This window comes from Lissotriton vulgaris, chromosome 3_1, assembly GCF_964263255.1.
Source record: "Lissotriton vulgaris chromosome 3_1, aLisVul1.2, whole genome shotgun sequence".
Taxonomy (NCBI): domain Eukaryota; kingdom Metazoa; phylum Chordata; class Amphibia; order Caudata; family Salamandridae; genus Lissotriton; species Lissotriton vulgaris.
Window position 1 is genome coordinate 1,242,034,182 of NC_141689.1, and position 22,263 is coordinate 1,242,056,444.

The 22,263-nt window shown below is 45.5% G+C and overlaps 1 protein-coding gene across 1 annotated transcript in view; it reads right to left on the reverse strand.

Annotated features, from left to right (window-relative positions):
- The window catches only part of LOC147727726 (alpha-2-macroglobulin-like), a 1,118,600-nt gene that overhangs the window by 263,006 nt on the left and 833,331 nt on the right, over nucleotides 1-22,263 (reverse strand). Inside the window, exons 24-25 of the mRNA XM_086961723.1 lie at nucleotides 17,676-17,759; nucleotides 4,502-4,678 (exon numbers count right to left, since the gene is read on the reverse strand). Of these exons, the coding sequence (XP_086817849.1) occupies nucleotides 4,502-4,678; nucleotides 17,676-17,759 (261 nt within the window). The remainder of the gene's footprint in view (nucleotides 1-4,501; nucleotides 4,679-17,675; nucleotides 17,760-22,263) is intronic.

Sequence of the window (22,263 nt, forward strand, 5' to 3'; positions counted from 1 at the left end):
TCCCCCCCCCCCCTGTGGGAGGTACATTGAGCCAAACCTCCAATCTGCCACCCCAGGGGGGCATAAATGCTGTTTCATCATTTTTTGGGGAGAGGGCATGGCCATGCTCAAGGTGGGCAGCACCCACTCCTATGTGTTATTTTAAAAAGAATGTTCTGGTGTCTAGAGGACTTTCTACCCCCTACTCAGGGGCAGGTTGAGGGCAATCGACCACATCCACCATGGGGGGGGGGGGCAAAAAGTCAAAAGATTTGGGGTGCAGTTGGGGAGACCACAAACTGTAGTTTAAGGGACTGCTCCTCCAGTTATAATCCCTGGTGCCTAGTGAGTGGGTTCCTGCTTGGGAATTGCTCTCCTGTTTTGCGATCCTCAAACAGGGGTCCACTGAGAAATACCATTGGAAAGTAGAGATTCTCTCCTTTCCAATGATACCTCTCCCACCTAACTTAATGCTCGGGTGGCTGAGATATTATCCAAAGCACTGACGCAGTGAAAGTAAAAGGAGCTGATTGGCTCATTTTATTTTCACTTTAGTAGTACTGACATTAGTAGCCCTGCACACTGATCATCATTAACAAAACAAACAAAAAAACAGACTTGGGCTGCTCTGGGAACTCTTCCTGAGCAGCACGGGATAACAATTAAAATAGGAATTCCCTTATAGCCCTCCCCAGCGACGGCCAATGGACAATAGACTAACTGGTGAGGGAGTGCGGGAGACAGCCATTTGCTGACCCCTATACTTCAAAGGTTAAATTGACTACGTATTGTCAACTAATCATTGCAAAATGTATAAAACAAATCACTGTCTGCCTTATATTGTCAATAAAACATTTAAAAACAACATTACTTTTGTCCGAATCTTTCTTCAACACCTTTAAACCTCATGACATTTAGCCATAGAACTCACCTCTGGAGTTCACTGCCCTCCCAGGCAGTACAGCAGAAGTTCTGTCAAGTGGTCTGGTTCAGCTAGGTTAGAAACTGCGCCATTTTATATGCTCACATTTCTTAAGTAGCCTTCTCTCTTAAACACTGTACTTTTGGCATAGATTTGCGAGCACGTTAGTGCAGGATAACATTCTCTGAAACTGCATTTGCTTGCATTTCAACTTCGTGGGCACACTATCCTTGTACATTCAGTACAAGGGATAAAGTTCACTGCGCACAAGTCATTGTTATTATTGTGCGGTAGGCAACAGAGCTATCATACTAGAATAAACAATTGTGGCCTGACTGAGACTCCGACATGGCAGCAATGGTGCTATGTATTTTATATAAAGAACCACTTCTTTGTATAGATCAGAGGAGCATTTAGTTGGAACTGAGAGGGCCGGTCCATGCCAGAATTCCAGCTCAGCTGATTACGTCATCTTATGCGAGGGATGCTGTCCAACTGTACGCCAAGACGGGTAGCTTGCTGACACTAACCCACAGGTAATGGGGAGTTAGATCACCCAATAGGGATTTGACAGATCCACTCACCTTAAACACAATAGGGGAGAATGCGCTAGGTAGGAATTTACTATTTGACAGTACTTGTATGCAAGCATATAGTTTTATGTGATCTGCAAAATGGTTGAATTGGTCATATTTTTCACCATTCCCAGATTGTTAATCATGTTATTCTATTTCCTTCTATTAATCATTGCAGTGCACATATTTTACTCAAGAATCGCAATGCTGCAATAAATATTTAAAGTTCATGTTGTGTGTTTCTTTGGGTATGCATAAGTAGCTGAGCGAAAGGGTTCTAAATCTGTTACCACAATTTCCTTGGGGAGTGAGGGTTGTCATGTTCTGAGGTTGCATACACACTTGGCTAACATATCCTGAGGGGTGTTCAGAGGCAGTCTCGCATCAGTCCAATATTTATGTTGTCCAACAAAGGCACAATTTTACATGAGAAAGTGCAAGCCATACGACAGTCCCAGCCATAGGAGTGTTTTAAAGAAAATAATGAGAAGCCTGGGAGTCATGCCTTTCCTGACCCCAGAAACTTAAGGTCAGTTACCAATTTCATCTGGGGGGACAGAGAGAGGTGCTGATACACACCTTGCAGCCCCCACAATACTTAAAATGTACCTTGGTAGTGTCTCTGCCATCCTGGGGCAACCACAAGTAGTAAAAACATATGCACATTAAGCCCTGCAGTGCATAATAGGGCGTCCCTTCTGTAGAACAAGGCATTCTATAGTAGTGGCTCCGGTCGCTTCTATATTTCAATGTGGCAGGGTGTCGCACATCTTTTTCTTTTTTCTTTATCCTTTTTCTTTTCCTTTTTTTAAAAAAAATCCTGAGTGTCCAGGCCCACCAGAAACTCAGCTGTTCCTCGGGTTGGGGGCCTACTTACAGCTGGCACTCTGCAAGACCAGCACTGCTGTTTGCCAGTGTGGAAGCTGGGGAATGCATTCTACACACTCAATCTGTGTGGGTAGGGTGCATGGATTGCGGTGGCTGCCCCGTTCCCCCCAGACATGGGCACACAGAGCATGGTGAGCACACTGCTACTTGGGCAGGCCACTACAGCACTCTCTCCTTTTTCCTCTCATCAGGCCTCCTGGCCTCAAAATGGCACACTTTGCAAGGAGCTGGTTTCACTGGCTCCCTGTGCAAGCTTTCTCCTGTGTTTGGCTCCTGAAGCCCCCTTTTGCTTGCTGGGACACAGAAGTCCAAGTCTTCCACCAACTGAGGACCAAATATTTCACTGTAAGGACATGTTTAACATTCATTTCTACATACCCTACATTTAAATATCTGTGCCCTGCTTTTATGGCAATAAGGTCTAAATAAACCTGTCTTATTATTATTTATAAGTAAGGTTTTAGCCTGTCAAAAGGGGTATTTTGACTGGCCAAGTGTGCAATTTGAAACTGACACAGGCAGGTTACCTGTGTGCAGCTACCAGGCTGCCCATGTCTGTAGTCTCATTCTGCACCGGTGCGCACATGCATGTGCAAATGTGTGCACGTCTAATCAGTCTAGTGCCCCTTACTTCTAGCTGTATCTCAGTGGCTTTATCTTACAAGGCGGACACCGGCAGTAAATATGTGCAGTCCAATTTACCATGTCATTACTGGGAGTGAGAGTCAGGTAAGGAGACTCATCCACAATAAGGGTCCAAAAGTGGGCGATCAAAAGGGAAAAAATCTGGACTTACAAAATGGGTTGAACTCATATGCAAAACATGCATGTAGTGTCAAGGCTCAATAGCTTTTTTCTCACTAAATAATGCGCATACAAATAGTTCTATTGGGTGTTAGATATTCTAGTAACTCTAATGGGACAACATATTTGTAAACAATATTTAGGACATAGTATTTATGTCAGAAGATATTCAGAAAAGTATACTCTCCTTCCACATCTGAAGATGTCAGTAAGTTGTATTCCATATTTATGTCTTCTATGAAGAGAGTATCTCACTGTGCAAGCCTCGAACTTGTTGTTCTCCTTTTAAGTAAACCCATTATGTTCATAGAATCCTAAAAGAGGTAGATCATATCTTGGCATGCTACTCCTCTTATTCAGTGGTCTCTAAGGAGGTTTCTAGAGTAATCTACAGTAAACTGGGGGTGCAGCATTTTGCCCCTTGCAATTACCCCATCATTTTAAAGTCACTAAAACGGCTGTGATTTCAGAAGCCAGAGCTTCAGCTTTCTTCACCCTTGGAAACTTCTGCCAGTGGATCGTCTACCACAGGTCCAAATTCCACACAGGATCATGAGGTCTTCTCAAATTAGACCAGGCCATCCAACACATCCAACACTGTTTTCGATCCTATTGAATTTGTCATGCAAGATATGGCATTCAGGAACAGGAATAATGGGAAACTGCCCATGCTGGCAGAAAAATCCCAATGCATCACATACATTATCTATCTATCTATCTATCTATCTATCTATCTATCTATCTATCTATCTATCTATCTATCTATCTATCTATCTATCTATCTATCTATCTATCTGTCTGTCTGTCTGTCTGTCTGTCTGTCTGTCTGTCTGTCTGTCTGTCTGTCTGTCTGTCTGTCTGTCTGTCTGTCTGTCTGTCTATCTATCTATCTATCTATCTATCTATCTATCTATCTACCTATCTATCTATCTATCTATCTATCTATCTATCTATCTATCTGTTTTTGGTTTTCAGAAGAAAAAAAACATGCTCTGCTTTGTTAAGTTAGCTGATTAGCATGAGATTTTTTTGCTGAAATTACTCCCACTGTGATACCAAAAATCACCTGTCCTTTTGCCGCATGTTACTGGAGAAAAGAAGAACTGAAGAAAGGAAGCTACAACCAACCCTAATCAAGCTAGATGACAGAACGTGGCTCCTTCAAACCTTCTCTTACAATTCAGGATGACAAAGTAAGGAGTAAATGTGCAGACGGAGTCCTGTTTACAAATGAACCAGAAATTAATTTACCGCAGTGCCAGTCCCTGGGTCTGTAGTTACTATTGTCAGGGGATAAAACATGACATTTCATTATTCAAAAAAGACCACTCACCAACTGTTAAGTAGCCAATAGCCTTGGATTTAGTCTCCTCTGTCAACTGCCCTGTTTTGTTCAGATACTCGAGGATGTAGATGTTTGGAGTGAAGAGCACCATGTTCTGCTCACCACAGCCGAATGGCAACTGGAGGAGCTTGTCCAGGTTCTGCATGGCTGTTCCCAAAAGGTCCCCTAGGGAGCAAGGAGATGGAACTAATATCAGTGTCATTCATACAGCTTTTCCTCTAAAGATACTGTAATGGGTAGCATTGTCCATTTAACTGTGAAGATCAGAGAACTATAAGCAAGATGATCAACAGCACATACAAGTGAACTGTAAAACTGAGCACTAACCGGTTTCATTGTATGAGGGTAGCAGTTTCATGAAGGAGATGCCGCTCTACCCTGAGGAAAACCATGGGAAGGAGGATGTGGTATCCACTCAGCCCCTACAGAATCTACATGATGCACATATACGTGCGTCAAATAAGAGCAGATAGATGATGGGCAATTAGTAGATGGAAATGTGGACATCGGGGTAGAGTGATGAGGAAATTCATTTCGAGATGGTTTTGGCCTTAATTTTAGTGAAAGAGGAATGAAGAATTGCTGGATGGAGGCAGCAATGTGATCAGTAAAGGATTGGCCTAGGAATTGTAAGAGGGGTTGCTACGGATTATAAAGAGCGAAGTGATTGTTACAAGGGCATAATAATTGAGAAACAAGTGAATGGTTGTGCAAAGATCTCGCTCAACAGGATGCACAATGGTGATAATGGCATGCTTTGTAATATGAGTGTGCTGTATGTTCATGTTCCTTTTGGGCTCCTTAAGTGCTCTGATACTAATGCCCTTCTGGAGTCAAGACAACTAGATCTTTCCTTTTACAATGAGATGGCATGCTAAATGACTGTATGGCTAGGGCTTAGCTGTTAGAGTGCACACACTATACATGTGATTGGCCAAGTGGATGAGTGGATGGGCATGAACTTTGCCTTTGGAGAGTACTGGAGTGTACAGTTGTGCGTTGGAATGTGCTAGAGTTCAAGGGTGTCTATTAGAAGGAGGATACTCTGCAACTCATAGGTACACCTTTGAGGGGCTCCTATCTGTGAAAGCTGCCATAGGGTGAGGTACAACACAGAAGCAACCCATTAGTTGGATAGGTTAATTCTAGCCCAAACACCAGCTCCTGGTGGATGTTGCCCTTGAGGTGCTGGTGCCCAATCCACCTGAGTAGACGGAGTGGGCTTTAATCATTGCGATGCTGCATTGAAATCTAAGACAGTAAGTGGGAAGAAGTTCTGGGTCACAGGGCATGACCTCCAACCCTTTAGTAGGTCCTCAACCTATGTCTTGGGTGGGTGCTGGCCAAGCCCTGATAGTCAGCCAAGAGACCAGCATATATATGAATCTTTACAGCCTTTTCTTGTATAGGTTCACTCGCTAAAAGCCGGTATTTCAGAGATGTCCCTAATAATGGTATTGAAGGTGTCTATCTGCAAGGTCGACTCACCAGGTTTTGCAAAAAGGTCATGATCATGCATTGCACAGGTAAGCAAATTTTACTTTCTTCACAAGGCACAGTTTTAGAGCCTCAAACATTCGCTCCTGCACTATGCTCTAGTGGAAGTCCTCCTGGCCTGCACCTAGGTTCTCTTCCCTGCATAGAGGCTGCTCTGACACAGGCTCTCAAGTTGAGCAATGGTGTAGTAGGGTCAATCATCATTTCTCCTTCCATGAAAATTGGTCCCTCCTCTATTGGAGGTGAATGAGACCCTGCTGAAGGAGATTGAGCAGGTTTGCCAACAAATTTTATTGGGACCAAGGCAGAGTAAACAGGATGTCTGAGCACCCTGAGGTACGCCTGATCATCTGTAGGACCTGCTGGGATACAGGGTGTTAGAGGAAATATACGTAGGAAGGCTCCTGTACAATCTAACATCAGTCCTTTCCCCAAGGATCTGGGCCATATGCTCATACTGGTTGCAAACTTGTTACACCTGAATTTCAATTGAGTGGAAAGGGCATCTTTTTTGGGCACCCACAGGCCTTTAAGATGGATTTGCGGATCTCCTGGGTGAACCTCCCACTCATGACGTTATTGGGGATGTCTGTTCAGACTGTGTTTAACTGTATTGTTGACTTCTGCATTGTAGGAACCAGCCAGTATTCACTGTGACTGATTGGCAACTTCCACATTTTGTCTGCCCTTAAGCAGGCTCTGAAGATTAGGAGGAAGCCACATATTGAGCCAAGTATTGTACAAGTTGCAGGGAATGTATGCCTTCAATCAATCAATCAGAACAATTTGTAAAGCGCGCTACTCACCCGGAAGGGTCTCAAGGCGCTGGGGGGGGCCCGGGGGGGCTTCTTGTTTTTGGTTATGGAACAGAAAGCTATGGTTTCGTACATGAGCTCTACCACCAGCTTAGTTCTCAGTTTAAGAAAGAAAGATTTTGGAGTTTGAAAAATGCCTTTGTACTCCAACATGTATATGTGAAGGGACAAATCTAACTTGTAGCAAATGTATTATGGGAGACGTGATGGCAGTTAGCGCACCATCCAATGAATGAAGGCTTTAACCATACATTTCAGGCAGAATTGAAACTCCACTGTGAGGTTGAGAATATCTCCTCACAATCTCAAGTTTAGGACCAGGGACGAGTAAACTGAAATATATTTAGATTAGCTGTCTGCCTGAATATCAAGCACTGCTGGAGGACCTCGTCAGTGGAAGGGTATAAGACAGGAAGTCTTTCACTTTTTTCTGGCCTCTGACTTGAGGCCTGAAGACTTCTGCCATGTCTGCAGGCGTATGAACAACTCCACGTTCATGTTCCTTTTCGCAGTGTCCATGGGTAATCTGACATAATTTTTGGCTCACTTGCTTCTTTGTCTAGATTAAGCATAAAAGTGTACTCCTTCTGGGTATAACTGGGGACCAAACATATTTACCAATAAACCTTGGACACAAGTGTAGCCTGTAACTCGAACATAATGGCATTGACTTGTCGGTCACAGGAAGAGAGAGACCATCAGCCTAGTGCCTTTTTTCTCACAGGAATTGTGACATTGTGGGTAGTCTCCTTGTTAGCGGAAGAACCTTTGCCCCAGGGGGATGTGGCCACTACCATGACAGGTTAAACTGGGGGTCACGGAAGACAAGCTTGAAACTGCATATGAAATAGTTGGCCAATGTACGTCTTCCTCCGAATCTCCAGAGCCTGCTTAAGGGCATGGAGCTCGACAGTCAGAACTTGCTTCGGTGGAAGAGTCAGAGCTTCCACCAAATCATAGATTTATAATTCTTTAGTGGGAATGATACGGTCTCAATGGGCAGAGCCCCCATGGCCTTTTATTGGCACCAAGTAGTAGTGCCTTATTGGATGCAGTTATTCATGATCCCCTGAAGTGGCATTGGGATGTCTGGCTCAGAGTCCATCCACTACAATTAAGCCCCTTGTGTGGAGGAGAGACAGACGAGGAGCCATGGGTTTGCTGGAACTTGTTAAATGAGTACTTCAACATTGGACGCCCACGGGTGGAGCTTAGGTCCACGTACAAGTGCAACTCTCAGGAGTCATTGTAGCTAACCGAAACTTGGTTCCTTAACTTCTTGGTTCCTTAACCTGTTCACAGCGAGTGAAATGTTATTCATTTCTTGTTGCAATAAACCAGCAGTCCCATGCTCTTAAGGAGACACAGCTAAAACGTTCAGGAGAATGGTGGCTTGAATAACTTAGCACCTCAAACTGGGATTAATCGACCATCTGGTGCAACTGGGTTTCCAGAGCCATAGGATGTGGACCCATGGGTATTTAGTGCCTGAACCTTGGCTGCTAAATGTGTTTGAAAGTAATTGGTAGTAGGATCTAAGGGGGGGGGGGGGGACATGGTTATATAACTTGGTACCGCTGGATATCCTAGGATTACTTGCACTGCTTCTATAGGGGGAGTGAGGGTAATTTCAACATATGAGCAAAAGAGACCTCATTAAGGACGCCTTGCTATGTCACTGGCAGAAAGGGAGCTTGGTTGTGCACCCACTGCTGGGACTGTGTGTTTTCTGACTCCTGTTTCAAGAATGATTTTGTACCAATGGTAACGCATAGAATGTAGGGGTTCAGAAGATGACTGTTCCCCAAACACGAGATGCAGAGAATGACTGAAAGCTGGAGCCTTCTGGCATAAGCTACCAGTTCTGAACGGAAATGAAAATATATAGAAGACTTAGAGAAAACCAGAAAATAATCTATTGTGAATAATGGGACCCAGGATCCACGCATGGGAAACCACTAAAATTCAAGGGAAGAAGGGATCGATAGGTACTCTAATAGGCAAAAAAGGCAACTTTCGAGGGCAAGCATAAGCAGAGAGCAGGAAAGAGTCAGTCTGTGATACAAACTTAGGTGCCTGGAACCGACCTTCCAAAAACTCTGTTTTAGCAACTCACAAAGTAACATCAAGTTCCCCACTTAGTGGCAAGGATCTAGCTGCATTTCCCGCTCTTACCTTTTTGCTTTTTCTTTCAAAATGTTCCAGGAAACATGAATACAGCCCTGTAGTTCTACCCTTGTAGCATTTATAATTTAAATTGCTATTGTTTTAAATGTTGGTTTAAGAGAATAATTTTTTTTAAGTGTTTAGTTATAAATTCTCCCTCATTAAAGTACTCCATAATCCTGCAGATTGTCAGGGCCATCTGTGTTTATGACTATCTATAAAGATGCCATGATGGAGAATAGAGGAGCAACGTTGGAAGGGTGATTGGGTGTACACATTTGCAGGTAGTTGTACAAATGAATGCAGGAATAGTGACTATGTTTATTATATTTAAATCGTTTTATTGTTTTGTTGTAGATACATAAAAGTAATAATATACAATACAAATACACTCACCTACAACCATTGGCCGGTGAGGGAGAAAGGAGAGCAAAAGTATAATGTCTAGTGTAGTTGCGTTTCATGAGACTGTAATAGAGAGGGCTAGAGAAGGTAAGAGGGGAGAGAGTGCCGGTGGGCTATCTAGTGAATGTTATGAGGTACAAATCACGGAGACTCTTCTAATGACTAGTGATGGTATGTATTTTTTCTGAGACTTTAAGTGTCTGAGGCTGATTTCATAAGGGGGATTTCTTCTGGTATCAGGCGGACCATGCGAAAATAAATCGAGCATGTTAGTTCCCTGAACTCCCTCCTGAGATAGCCAATGGATAGCCAGTGGAGAGGTGTGGCTCACTGGTTAGAGGCGGCAGACCTGAGTGCAGAGAACGGCCCGGGACCAGGGTTCGATTCCCGACGCGGCAGGGTCTTGGACCAGGATCAGCGGACTGATAATTCTCGCATCGGTGCCTACTCCGACCAGGGAGCACACTCGGCAACTCTGGGCATTAGCTTGCCTCATCTCCACAACGGCCCCACACAAACGCCGGGGATGCCTGGTTTCACCTTGGAGACCCCCAGGAGGGACTATCTCACAGGGAAAGCCAGGACGGGTTCCCCAGCGGTCTATAGCGCTACGAGGCCTCCGGGTAGCAGTGCGCTTTATAAGACACAACAATTTACAATTTACAATGCAAGGGCCCCTTATCTAATCAAATTGTGTTAGTTGGTTTTCCGCTACCGCTTTGAGCTTTTCCATCCCTAATAGATCCCACATTCTTTAAAGCCAGTCTGTATGTCGCGGTATCCTATCTGTGCCCCATCGGCCCAGCAAGGCTTGTTTAGCTGCACACAAAGCCAATGTAATTGCACGTCCTTTCAGTGATCCAAGAGCATATGTTAAAGGGTTGGGGAGACCCAGGAAAACATAACTCGGGAACCTGGGGAGTTTGTGTCGGATATATCATCGATAGCATCTAATATCTCCTGCCTGTATTTTTGCTTCTTAGAGCATTGTCACAGGAGGTGTGTTAGTGTCCCGGTGTCCCCGCATCCCCTCCAGCATTTGGGGTCTCCTCCTCGTTTCCAGTGTGCTGTGCATTCAGGCGTATAGTACTAGTAAAGGGGTATCTGTATTAGTGTCCCTTTGCCCGAGGCGGAGCGTGCCTCTTTATTTGCCCGTTTCTGTATGTCTACCCATTCCTTCTGTGTGAATTGTCTGCCACACTCCTTCTCCCATCTCACCTGTGCTTTTGTTTTGGCTTGTAATTGTAATTGTAATTGTGGTATACTTATAGAGCGCAGCCTGTCACCACCAAGGGCATCCTGGCGCTTTGAACCCTGATCCAACAGCAGATTCAGCAACTAGCCTATCCTCGGGAAGAGGTGGGTTTTCAACGCCTTTCTAAAGGCTGGGAGAGCCTCAAGGCTCCTGAGGGATAGTGGTAGAGAGTTCCAGAGTTTGGCCGCCGCTACTCTGAACGATCGGCCACCCATCCTCACTCTCTGGAAGCGCGGGACCACTAACAGCTTGGATGACGAGGAGCGTAGTGCTCGAGCTGGAAGATACCAAGCAAACATTCTCTGCAGCGGAATAGGTCCCAAGCCATGAATAGCTCTGAACACTATGCATGCGGCTTTGTAGCGAACACGAAGGTGAATTGGCAGCCAATGGAGTTCCTGTAGTGCTGCTGTAGCCGAGCTGTAATAGGGGCGGGACAGAGCGAGTTTAGCCGCCAGATTCTGTACCCTTTGAAGCTTGCCCAGTAGTGTTACAGGGGCATCCAATAGTAGTGCGTTGCAGTAGTCGAGTCGACTTAGAATTGTGCTCCGCACTACTTCGGACCTGGCTTGCTCAGGAAGGAGAGGTAGAACCTTGCGCAACATCCGGATAAGCATCATGCACGTGCTTGTGATAGCGACGTGTTCAGAAAAGTATATATGTCTGACATCAGCTTTTTATCTGTGTGTCTCGTGATAAGCCATTTTTTGAAGGGTAGAAGGGGCCAGCTCGCATAGGGTTTTATCAATGGTTATGTGACCCAATGACGAATAGTGGTGTATTGCCATTGTGCTGAGGAGGGCAACCCATATCCTTTTTGGAGTTGCTCAAAGGTCATAATACTCATATGATCGAATAGGTTGCCCACCCTCTTACAGTTTGCCTGCTGCCATAGCATTTATGCCGTACCATGTACTGTTGGTGGGAAGTCTGGGTTTTCCCAAAATGGGGGTCAAGGGGGAGAGTTTCATGGATAATTTCTTCAGGGTCGCTACAGCGTCTCAAACATCGACTGTAGCTTGTAGTATCAGAGAGATATACACTCACTGTGGCCGGTGGGATTTGGGGAGCCAATGAATCGTCCATATGTTAATGGCTATGATGTCCTGCTCGATAAAGCACCAGTGTTTCTCCGTAGTGGGTCTGTTCCACTCCACCATATATCAGAGCTGAGCCGTTTGGTAGTAATGTTTAAGATGAGGGGGTCCAAGGCCGTCACATGTGGGTGGCAGGTACATCAGGTGCTTAGCGATACGTGTCCTTTTCCTGGCCCATATGTAATGTTCTATCAAATGTTGTAACTTGGGTAGCACCTGAGGTGGGGGGAGGAGGGGAAAGTTCTGCAAGACATATAGTATCTTGGGGAGAAGCGTCATCTTTATTGCCGCTAGTCTCCCAAGCCAGGACAGCATATGATCCTGCCATTTTTCCAATTTTGTGTGTGTGTCCGCTAGTAAGCAGCCATAATTGCTCTCTGCCGTTTGCCTAACAGTGGGATATATGTGAAGGCCCAGGTATGTCACCCCCTGTGTGGCCCATAGATATGGGTAGAGACTCCATATAGCCTCTGCGTCCGGTGTCGGTATCGTGAGGTTCAGGAGTTGCGATTTCTGTGCGTTGATCTTGAAGCCAGATACTGCTCCAAATGCCTCCACCTCCAGGACGAGGATTGGTAGATAGCAGAGGGGGTCAGCTAGTATCACCAGGACGTCATCCAAATATAATGCTAACTTATTGTCCCTACCTCCCATTCTAACGCCCTCTACCTCCACGTTTGCCCTTACTCGTTCCGCAAATGGTTCCATATGTAATGCACAGAGGGCAGCCCTTTTGGGTTCCCCGTTTGATGCGTGAGGGCTGGGATATTGTCCCGTTGACTCGAGCCATTGCCTTAGGCCCTAGCATACCAGGCCAAGATCCATTCTACAAATCAGGGTCCTAGGCCAACAAACCATAGGACCGCTTGTAGGTATAGCCAATGCACTCTATCGAGCGCCTTTTCGGCATCCATGAAGAATAGGAGTGTTGGTATCTTAGTTTGTTGGATCTTGTCTAATAGGTTTCATATTCGCTTTGTATTATCGCTGTAATTTTGCTCCGAGATAAAGCCGGCCTGATCTTGGTCAACGAGGCCTTGCATCATTGAGGCTATGTGCGCAGCGAGAATTGTGGTAAATTTTTTCGCATCGACATTAAGCAATGAAATGGGTCTATATGCTGCACATTGAGTTGGATCTTTGCCTGCTTGGGTATAACTGTAATACTAGCTAGTCTCATTGCGTCTGTCAGGGTGCGCATTTCGCTAAAGCTGAGTAAGGATTGAAGCCAAGGCAGAGGCAAATAGCTTGTAAAATTCTAGGGGGTAGCCATCATGTCCCGAAGCCTTCCCAGCCATTGATATGAATGTCCTTCTCTAGAGCAAGGTCGTGTAGCTGATCCAGCCTATTAATTGGTGTGTGGCTCAGATAGGATTCTATTTCGGCATCTGAGTAATCTTCCGCCGTATATAGTTCCCTGTAGGAGTGTTGAAATTCTTGTGCTATCAGATCATCCTGTTCAAGCATATCCCCTTGTACATTCACAATTGCAGTCACCCTCTGACTATGTGTCCATGCTCGGAGTCTCTGGGCTAGAAGGCGGCCGGCCTGGTCCCCCACCATATAATATTTCTGCTTGATCCGCAGTAGGGCTTATTTTGCCCTAGTAATTAATCAAAAGGGGGGATTAGGGATTGGTACATCTGTTTCATTCCCCAGGGTAAGTTAGTAGTTAATCAGAAAGGAGAAACAGACACTTGTTACACTTCTAGACCATTGGTATAGAAGATTTTGGAGTAACCTCAAAAAACCCAATGCTGATGTGGTTGTGCGGTATATCTGTTTCATCCGCCCCGCATTCGGGTTGTTGGCAGTTATCATCGGGTACTCCAAAAGTAGTGGTGTTGCCCGCCTCAACCCGAGGCACCTCTGGTCTATTGTGCAGTGTCCAGAGAAGTGAAAAAAGTGTGCAAATTAAATTCTCAAAAAAAGAAAAAAATAATTAAAAAACTGGAGAATCACCCTTGAAGGCTTTTAATATTGGAATGATTTCCAGGTTCGTTAAAAAATTAGGTACTACTTAGTAGATCGAGTTACTGGATCTAGGTAGTGTTATATATAAAACGTCAGCATTGGGTTTTTTGAGGTTACTCCAAAATCTTCTATACCAATGGTCTAGAAGTGTAACAAGTGTCTGTTTCTCCTTTCTGATTAACTACTTATTTTGCCCTAACCATGTCTAGGGCCTTAAGTTTCTTTCGGGCTATGGTAAGCTTGCAACATGCTTGATGTGTTACTGTTCTTTTATACATGCCCTCCAGTTCTTTGACCTTCCCCTCTAGTGTAATCTGTTTTGCTCTTCTCTCCTTGTTGAAACAGGCTACGATGTTGATAAAATGTCCTTGTATGACCGCATTTAAGGTGTACCATAAGAGAGCAATTGGGGTGCGTGTGGGGTGTATCATTTACTTCCAAGAAGGCCTTCAGTGCTTCTGTAATTTCAGAGATTACGGTCTTGTAGGTAAGATTCAGATGCCAGGTACGATGCATGTGATTGGATGTAGGTAAGCTCAATTTGATATAAATGGGGGAATGGTCTGATAATGCCGCCACTCCAATGTCTACCTCCTGGATATATGATTCTAAGGAGCTGGTGGTGAAAAAAAAGGTCAATTTCTGCATGTGTTTGGTGCGCGGCTGAATAGTGAGAGTAGGATCTCTCTGTCGGGTTGTGTTTGCATCAGGTATCTATGAGATTGTGTAGAATTTGTTGGTGTTGTCTCTGTGGTGATAGTGCATCTGTATTACCCACCCTCTGTGCCGATCAGTCCAGTGCTGCATCCATTACCAGAGTGAAGTCCCCACCTATGAGTACGTGCATGTCTGTGGTTTCCATCAGCCGTCCTATTGCATCTAGGATAAAGGGTTCTTGTAATTCGTTAGGAGTGTAAATGTTAGCAGTGGTTATGGAATGGGCCCGTATGCAATACAAAGTGAGAGGAGGCAACCCGGAATTTCAGTTTGTGTATGTGTAACTTTACCCTCAAAATGTGTGGCCAATAGGATCACCACCCCTGTCTTTTTACCCTCCCCTACGGAAAAATACTGCCTGTCGAACCAGCGAGATTTCATTTGTCGCCAGTGTGCTGGAATCAGATGCATCTCTTGCAATAAGCAGATATCACATTTAGATTCTTTTAGTATGGACAGAAGTACCACCCGCTTTTCTGGCGCATTAAGCCCCCTCACATTATAATTAATTATTCTAACCATCTCTCAACTAAGTGTGTTGTGCTTTAGTGAGTCGGTGCATAGCCATCTTGAGCCCTCCCATTGGGAATTGAACATAAAGGGGCCCCAAATGAGCAACAACAGGAAATTTTGAAAATTGCCAATAGAAAGATGAAAAAGGATAAGAAACAAAGGATAAACAATACTCATCAGAGACTAGACATCAATTCCCCATCCGAATCGTCATACACATGAGAAGTAGGGTCCGTGGTGTCGCAGTGCACCGTAGAATTCATTTGAGTCCTTGGTATGTGCACCCTGCCGCCCTGCCAGCAATCTGATGTATCAAGGTGGAGGTACGCCCTCTGGTCTGCATACTTTCTCAGGGAGGTCAATGAGTTTATTGACCTATGTTGTCGCCTTCCCTGCCATGCCCCAACCCCCCTTAGTCGCTGTTCGGTCCCTCCAATGCCTCCTGGCTCTTCAGCTGTTTTAGCAGTACTTCCCGTTCTGTTCGGCTTTCGGTGTCCGACGTTTTAGTCACTTTTTTCTCCCTTGATCGGAGGGATCGCTGATTTTGGTTGCTGGTAGTTTTTAGTGAGTCATTGTCCTTTTCCAGTGTGTCACTGGTTGTAGGATTGTATGGTTCTATCAGGCCCTTCTCTTCTTCCAGGTTTCAGACAGATCGGGTCTCGTTGGCTCACACGAAGGTGAGGCGGAAAGGGTGGCCCCACTTATATCAAATTCCCTTCCGTTGCAATAGCTCTGTGAGGAATTTTAGTTGGCTTCTTCTCTGTAGTGTGATGAGGGATAGATCCTCCTATAGCCATACCATAATGCCCTCAATACCCTCAAAGTTGATGGTGTTGTGTTCTCTGGCTTTCATAAATGTTTCTTTTTGGGTGTAGTAATGTAGGCATGTGAGAATATCTTGGTGCATCCCAGGTGACTTTGCGGGACGGCCCGCTCTATGTATGCTGTGCAGAATGGCGTCTTGCGGTGCCAGGGTGGGGGCCATGTGGTGGAAGAGTCGATGGATATACGCCTCTAGCCCAGTCGCCTACATTGCGACACCTTTTATATGTATGTTGCCTCTCCTGGATCTGTTTTTAAGATTCTCCATGTGGTACTGGAGCTCTGTATTTTTTTCTTGAAGGTCCAGGAGTTGTCTACGGTGAGCGTCCAACTCTTCTTCTCTTGCGTCCCCTATTGGTTCCAGAGAGTCTACTCTATGGCATATTTAGCTCATGTCTCTCTGGATCTCTTTAACCTCAGTTGCTATCTCCTGTTTTAGTGAATCAAAGTCGGACCTCAGCGCTCCAAAGAGGGTTTCCATGAAGGTTCTTGTCACTGGAGCTTCTTCCTCATCTCGATCTCCAAGTGTCTTCTTGGGGCTAGTGTCGCGTCCCTTTAGTTTTATGAGGGTAGGCTTGGTGAGTAAGTCCTTTATGCTGCCATCTTGCTTGGTGGGAGGTTTTGAAGTTGCCATTTCCTACCCCAGAAATGCAACAGATCGGTATTCCTCACCGCAGCTTGCTGTCCCTAGGTTGCCTCAGTAGACGAAGTTGCGCTTTATATGGCTCCTTTCTCCGACCCCGCGATCTGTGACGTTATGCCCAGATGTTTCTCCACCAGGGTCTGTGATAGCTCCTGTTTGCCAACTTCCCCCTTTCGGGTGTGTCGTTATGTCAGTCGGTCCTGCAAGAGATCATCCTCTCATTCACTTCGTAGGCCACTGGCGCGAGCTGCTTAGTTCCGTTCACCTCTCAATATCCTGGGATTTTACTGCTACTTTTAAATAGGCCTACTATCGTGTGTGAGCCCCTCTTACATATTGCTGCGGGCCACCCAGGGTTCCTTATCTCTTTCTCACAGGGCCCACAACCTTCCTTCTCTGTTTGGGGCTTCCCCGGATTAAGCTACCTGTGCGTTGCAGGAGGAATCTCCACTCCCACAGCAGTGGTGGTGGGAAATGGGCCTCGCTCACTCCACTTGGGCGGGTACTGTGTAGGCCTTCTCCCGGACTTCGCAGCGGCACAAAGCTAGTCCAGAGCTCTGGCTCCTGATGTGGGTGCGCAGTCCTCCCGCACCTGTGAGCACCGTGTCCACTGTCTCCGCCGCTTGCCCTGGAACGTTGCCTGGTCCTTCCCCCATCTCAGGTCGCCGTCCCCCAGAGGGCGCAGGCCGACGCCATCTTGTTATGCAGCCACTAACGGCGTCTGAGCTTCTCTGCACCTCTGCACTGGCCGTAACCCTGCAGGCACAACCGCCAAGTGTTCCGGCGATTCTCTGCTACATCGGGGTTCCTTTGTGGGCGTTTGGGGCCCGAGGATGACTCCCAGCTGTGCTGTACTCGTGGCAGACAGAGAAGCTCACATAGATTGATACCGCTCAGCCTCCATCTTGGCCATGCCACCGACTATGTATATTAAATGATTATTAGATATGTGAATGCATAATAATATAGGTGAGTATTGGTTTAAAAGGATTTAAACAGGCAAAGGGAGTGTGAGCAAAGGGTATGTATTATTTGGATGATAAATAAAATCTCGAATGGAAGGATAGGTGGAGATATGTACTGCATGGTCAGTAAACAGATTAATCATGTGATAATTGATGGCAGGATGTACGTAGGGACTTCAGAAGGATTGATCAAACATTTCTAAAATTATAAATGTTGGTCTATTACGGATTCAAGGTTGAATAAAATAAAGGTTTGATAAATGAAAGGGTGCAAGGCTTTGCACATTACTTACCAAGGACACTGTAGTAAGCTCTGGCAGACCCGTCTACCACATTCCGCGGCAACTTTAGGGACATCATCTCAGAAACAGGACCATCTATTAGGAAACAGAGAAATAAAAATTAATATCCACTTTTCTTCAGTGTGTGAGGATTGTCCTTCTTTGAAATTAGAATGTACTCTGTGTGGGGATTGTGGCAACCAAATTGAATGTTAGTATAATGTTTTTCTGTGCTGAATGCCATTCAGGTTGGATATTTATACCATCTCTAGTGGGAAGATTCCTGGAGTAGGAATGTCTGTATGCCATACTGTAGAGCCTATGATCTCTGCATGGGCCACCTGCGCACCACTAGTTGTTGTCAGTATGCCCATGAGAGTATCTGCTTAGGACTCTAAATGCACCTCACTGATGAGACCCAACATGGCTGAAACCTGCCTGTGGATGACAGTCTTCCAATGGAGAGGGGACATAGCTCTGAATATTGGGTGGACTGTCCCTTTTGGAGTAGGGCCAAGACAGATTTACATATGGCGAGTGGCACTGCCTAAAGTCACTTTAAGCAATAAAATAGACTTGAATGCAACCTGCAATTAATTCAAGCCATCCATCCATATATTTTTTGTTTTTCTCAGTGAGATGCAATAAAAGAGAATGGTTAACATAGGTATATATAGGGTCGGAATTGCTTATAGGGAAATCAGGCAGTGCTGAATGGGCTGGTTGGTAGGGGCGCTGTGTTGTTCGTTTTTATGCTGTTTGTGGGCCTGTTTTATGGTTTTCTGGACCTGATTATACCCTGTAGCTCGCTGTGCCATAGGATTCAGGCTCACTCTGTGCCATAGGATTCCGGCTCAGTCTGTGCCATTGTATTCAGGTAATGAGTCCCAACAAGACTGAAGCATGCCTGGGGTTTCTTGTCTTCACATGAATAGGGCATGTGGCCTAGCGCTTGTAGTGATCCTAATGAGGCAGTTCAAGGCTGGTTTGTTTGTGGTTGGTCCTTGTCCTTAAGGGCTCAGTAAACAAAAATTGGGAAGACCTGTAAGTTGGCCAAAATAAATGCCTGTAGCAGATGCTATTTCAAGTGTTCCAAATGCCTCTCTTTCCATTTTTCAAAAAAGAGGCTGCAATATTAGCACTGTGTCCATAGAATGGTTTGAGACTGGTGCAATACTTCCTTCTCCACGCATGGCTAAAGTGAATTGAGCTGCCTGAAGCACAATGTGATGGTCAATCCACTGATGCTACTTTTTTGGAATTGTTCGTTTTAAAGGGGTAGTCGGCAGCTCTTCCTGAAAGAAATGGAGGGCAGCTGTTTGCCTAGAGATTGTCTGGAAATGAGAAAGGGGTTCTTGCTGTTTCCCTGGTGCTCAAGAGTTGGAGGCAGAAAGGTTGGGTGACCATCCTTATAACACAATGGCATGTTGGAGTTATTCCAGAGATCAGTTAACCAGGATCACATTTTCGGACTTTGATCTATATAAGAGAGACATTTAATTACTTCACTCTTCCAACACCTATTATGTGTTTTTCATTCTAGTTTGACCAATCTGTGATGACTCGTCCATGTTGGTGCTTGGGCACATCATCTCATTTTTTTCCGCCTGCTACTCTGAGGGTGAAGAGTCGGGCAGCACCGGCAACTACAGACATCATGCCCAGCTGCAGACCCCAGAGTAACAGAAAAACTGCATGCATGTTTGGCCATCAAACTAAGGGGGTCATTAGGATGGAGGATTTTCCGCATCCTCCGGGCCGGCGGAAGCCACCGCCGGCCCGGAGGATGCGGAAAATCCTCTGCGGACCCACCAGGACCCACCGCCACATTAGGATGGCTGGTGGGTCATGGTTTAGGTCCGCAGCTTTTCCGCCGCGGCTGGCTTACAACCGCGGCGGAAAAGCACTAAAATGGTGAAGGTGTCTCTTAGACACCTTCAGCCAGATTAGGATGTGCATGGAAACATGCTTTTCCGCGGCGGCTTTTCCGCCGTGGAAAAGCATGTGTAACTGCACTGCAGGGGCCCATTGCGGGCCCCCTAGGTGTAGTGGGGGGTGGGGGGTGCACATGGGGGGTACCTATGGTACCCCCCTGCATTTGCGTGCACAATGCAGCAGGCACCGCGCGGTGCCTGCCGCTTTGTGCACGCAAATGCTGTGCATGCATTTTTAACATTGCTGCGGGTGCAGCTTGAAGCTCCACCCGCAGCAATGTTAAAAATAGAGGATGTGACCGCCACCCTGGCGGTCACATCCTAATCTGCACAGAGGGAACGCCGCAGCCCATGCGGACGTTCCCTCATGCTCTGGGGTCGCGGACGGACTCAAGTCCGTCCGCGATCCTAATGACCCCCATAGTTTGTGTTTTTTGTGGGCAGGAGCACGAGGAATTTATTACAGTGCTGGGATTTGAAATTCCAGCTCTCTATCAGAATGATTTGCCCCCACATTCAACCTGCCAGTCAACCAATGAAAGGTCCTGTACTTCCCCTAACGGTATGACAGACAGTGCAGGCTAAAGCCACGTAGCGGTGGGCTGTAGCCCAGGCCTTGCACTGTGAATGCAAGCACAGGGACTTCAATGTGGCCTGCCGGAAAAGAGCAGCAGCAACAGTGAAGGAGCCAGGTATTTAAAATACTTCACTGATGTGTCTAATTAACTGTGTGCATTCATGTGTGTGAGTCTGCATGTGGGTATTGGTGCCTGTGCTTCTGTTTGCAGGTGAGTGTGTGAATATCTTTGAGTGTGTTTGTGTAGTGCCTTGTCTTAGCAGTGCCCTTCCGAAAAGCACCATGGGTCTCCTTTATAGGAAGGTCATGCAGTGCAGCGCAGGAAGTCACCTTGCTGCGCTGCATGACAGGGAAAGGGCAGGAATGCGCTGTATTTCAGGCGATACAGAACATTCCTGTCCTGCACAAAAACAATCCTGGGAGGCATATTCCTCTTTCTATGTGAAGAAACAAGGAGAAAAAGAGATAGTTCTCCTCGTTACGCATCTCCTGGGATGGTGTAAGATTTTGGTGCATCTCAAGTTTTACAAGTTCTTGTATGTCTGTGGATGTGTCAAAATCCATGAGAATTGTGTGGGAACACCCACGCAACGTCCATGGACCGCCTTCCCAGGGCAGAGTAATGCAACGCAGAGATTTGTGCTGCTTTGCGTTACTCCAGATCTCTGGAGCCACTCAGAGCCACGCACAGTGGCTTTGCGTGGCTTCAAAAATCTGTCTTAAGGTTTGCGTGATCCAAGAGCGACGCAAACTGCTTCATAAATAGGCCCGATGGCTCTGTGAATTAGATAAATGTTTCCCATGTGGTTTCGAGTTCAAACCTAGGTAAGAGCGACTCTTTCTTTGCATCCTTGCCTGCTGATGCTCAACTCTATTGCAATGCTAGCCATCCATGTATATTGTGGCCATCTTTGGCCTTATGGAGCTCAAACTTTTCATAAAGGCATTGACATATAATGGCAATTCCTGGCACAATGACGAGATGGTTGTCAACCCTAGCATACAGTAATGATGCCTGAGCATACAAGAGAGAATCAATCCATGTACGAAACAACTTCAAATTTACTTGAGGAAAATGACACGCTGATGTTTGTGGCTCAAAGGCATATGTACTAAAACTGGAAACCTTGTATTTCAGCATAAATATTATTCATAAAAATAACGAACTTGTGTTCAGGGGAATTTCGTTTTTTTTTTCAAAATGAAAAAATGAATTTGATAGCAAAATGTGTAAATTTTCAGAAAATCACAAACTCATGTTGGGGCCATCAACTACAAGGAATCAATACCTCTGCGGTAGCACAGCTTAGTAACCCTGTAGGATCAGTACAGCTCTGCTGCCTAAAGTCAGAATTGTGAGATCTTTATAACTTACCTTTCCACCATTTCCATTCAATATGTCTACAATCTACTCAGGAGAGGCAGAGAAGAAGAATCAAAGGAAGCGGGAGTAGACATCAGCAACGTTACCATGTATACTTTGGGAATTGACTTGCATCCAAAACAAAACGAAGGGGTCACACACACCATTAGGTTATAGGAGCAGTTCACTGCTTAATTAGCTCAGTCTAGTTCCTAGTCTTACTTTGGAGAATGGAACATGATATTGTGTATCACGGAGTTCATCTTTCCCAACTTCATTATGTCCAGAATTGTGGCTAAGTCGCCCATGTCCTGATATGTATTTCTGTCTTTTTGGGGCTTCTTAAAGGAGTTTAATGGATGGTCTGAAAACAGCTGAAATTTCATTTGATCACAAAATAATGCAAGTGCTTGTTTAAATACAGCATCTCTGTAAAGGATCATATTCCCCTGGTGCACAGCCGCCCTTTGTCCCTGTGAGTTTGCAGACCTGGGACTTTAGACTGTCTGTAATACCTATGATGAATATTAGATAATGTTCTAGAAGATTGTGCTGCAGAATGTATAGCTGTACTCCTATTGTCCATGGGGAGGACACAGCTTTGTAAAATAATAGACACTGAGAAGGTCTGCTGAGCTGCCTTCTTGATTGCCCGAGGAAAGGGTGACTCCTTCTAGTAGCTACAGTACTACTACACAGAATAGTATACACGAACGGTGTCAAGAG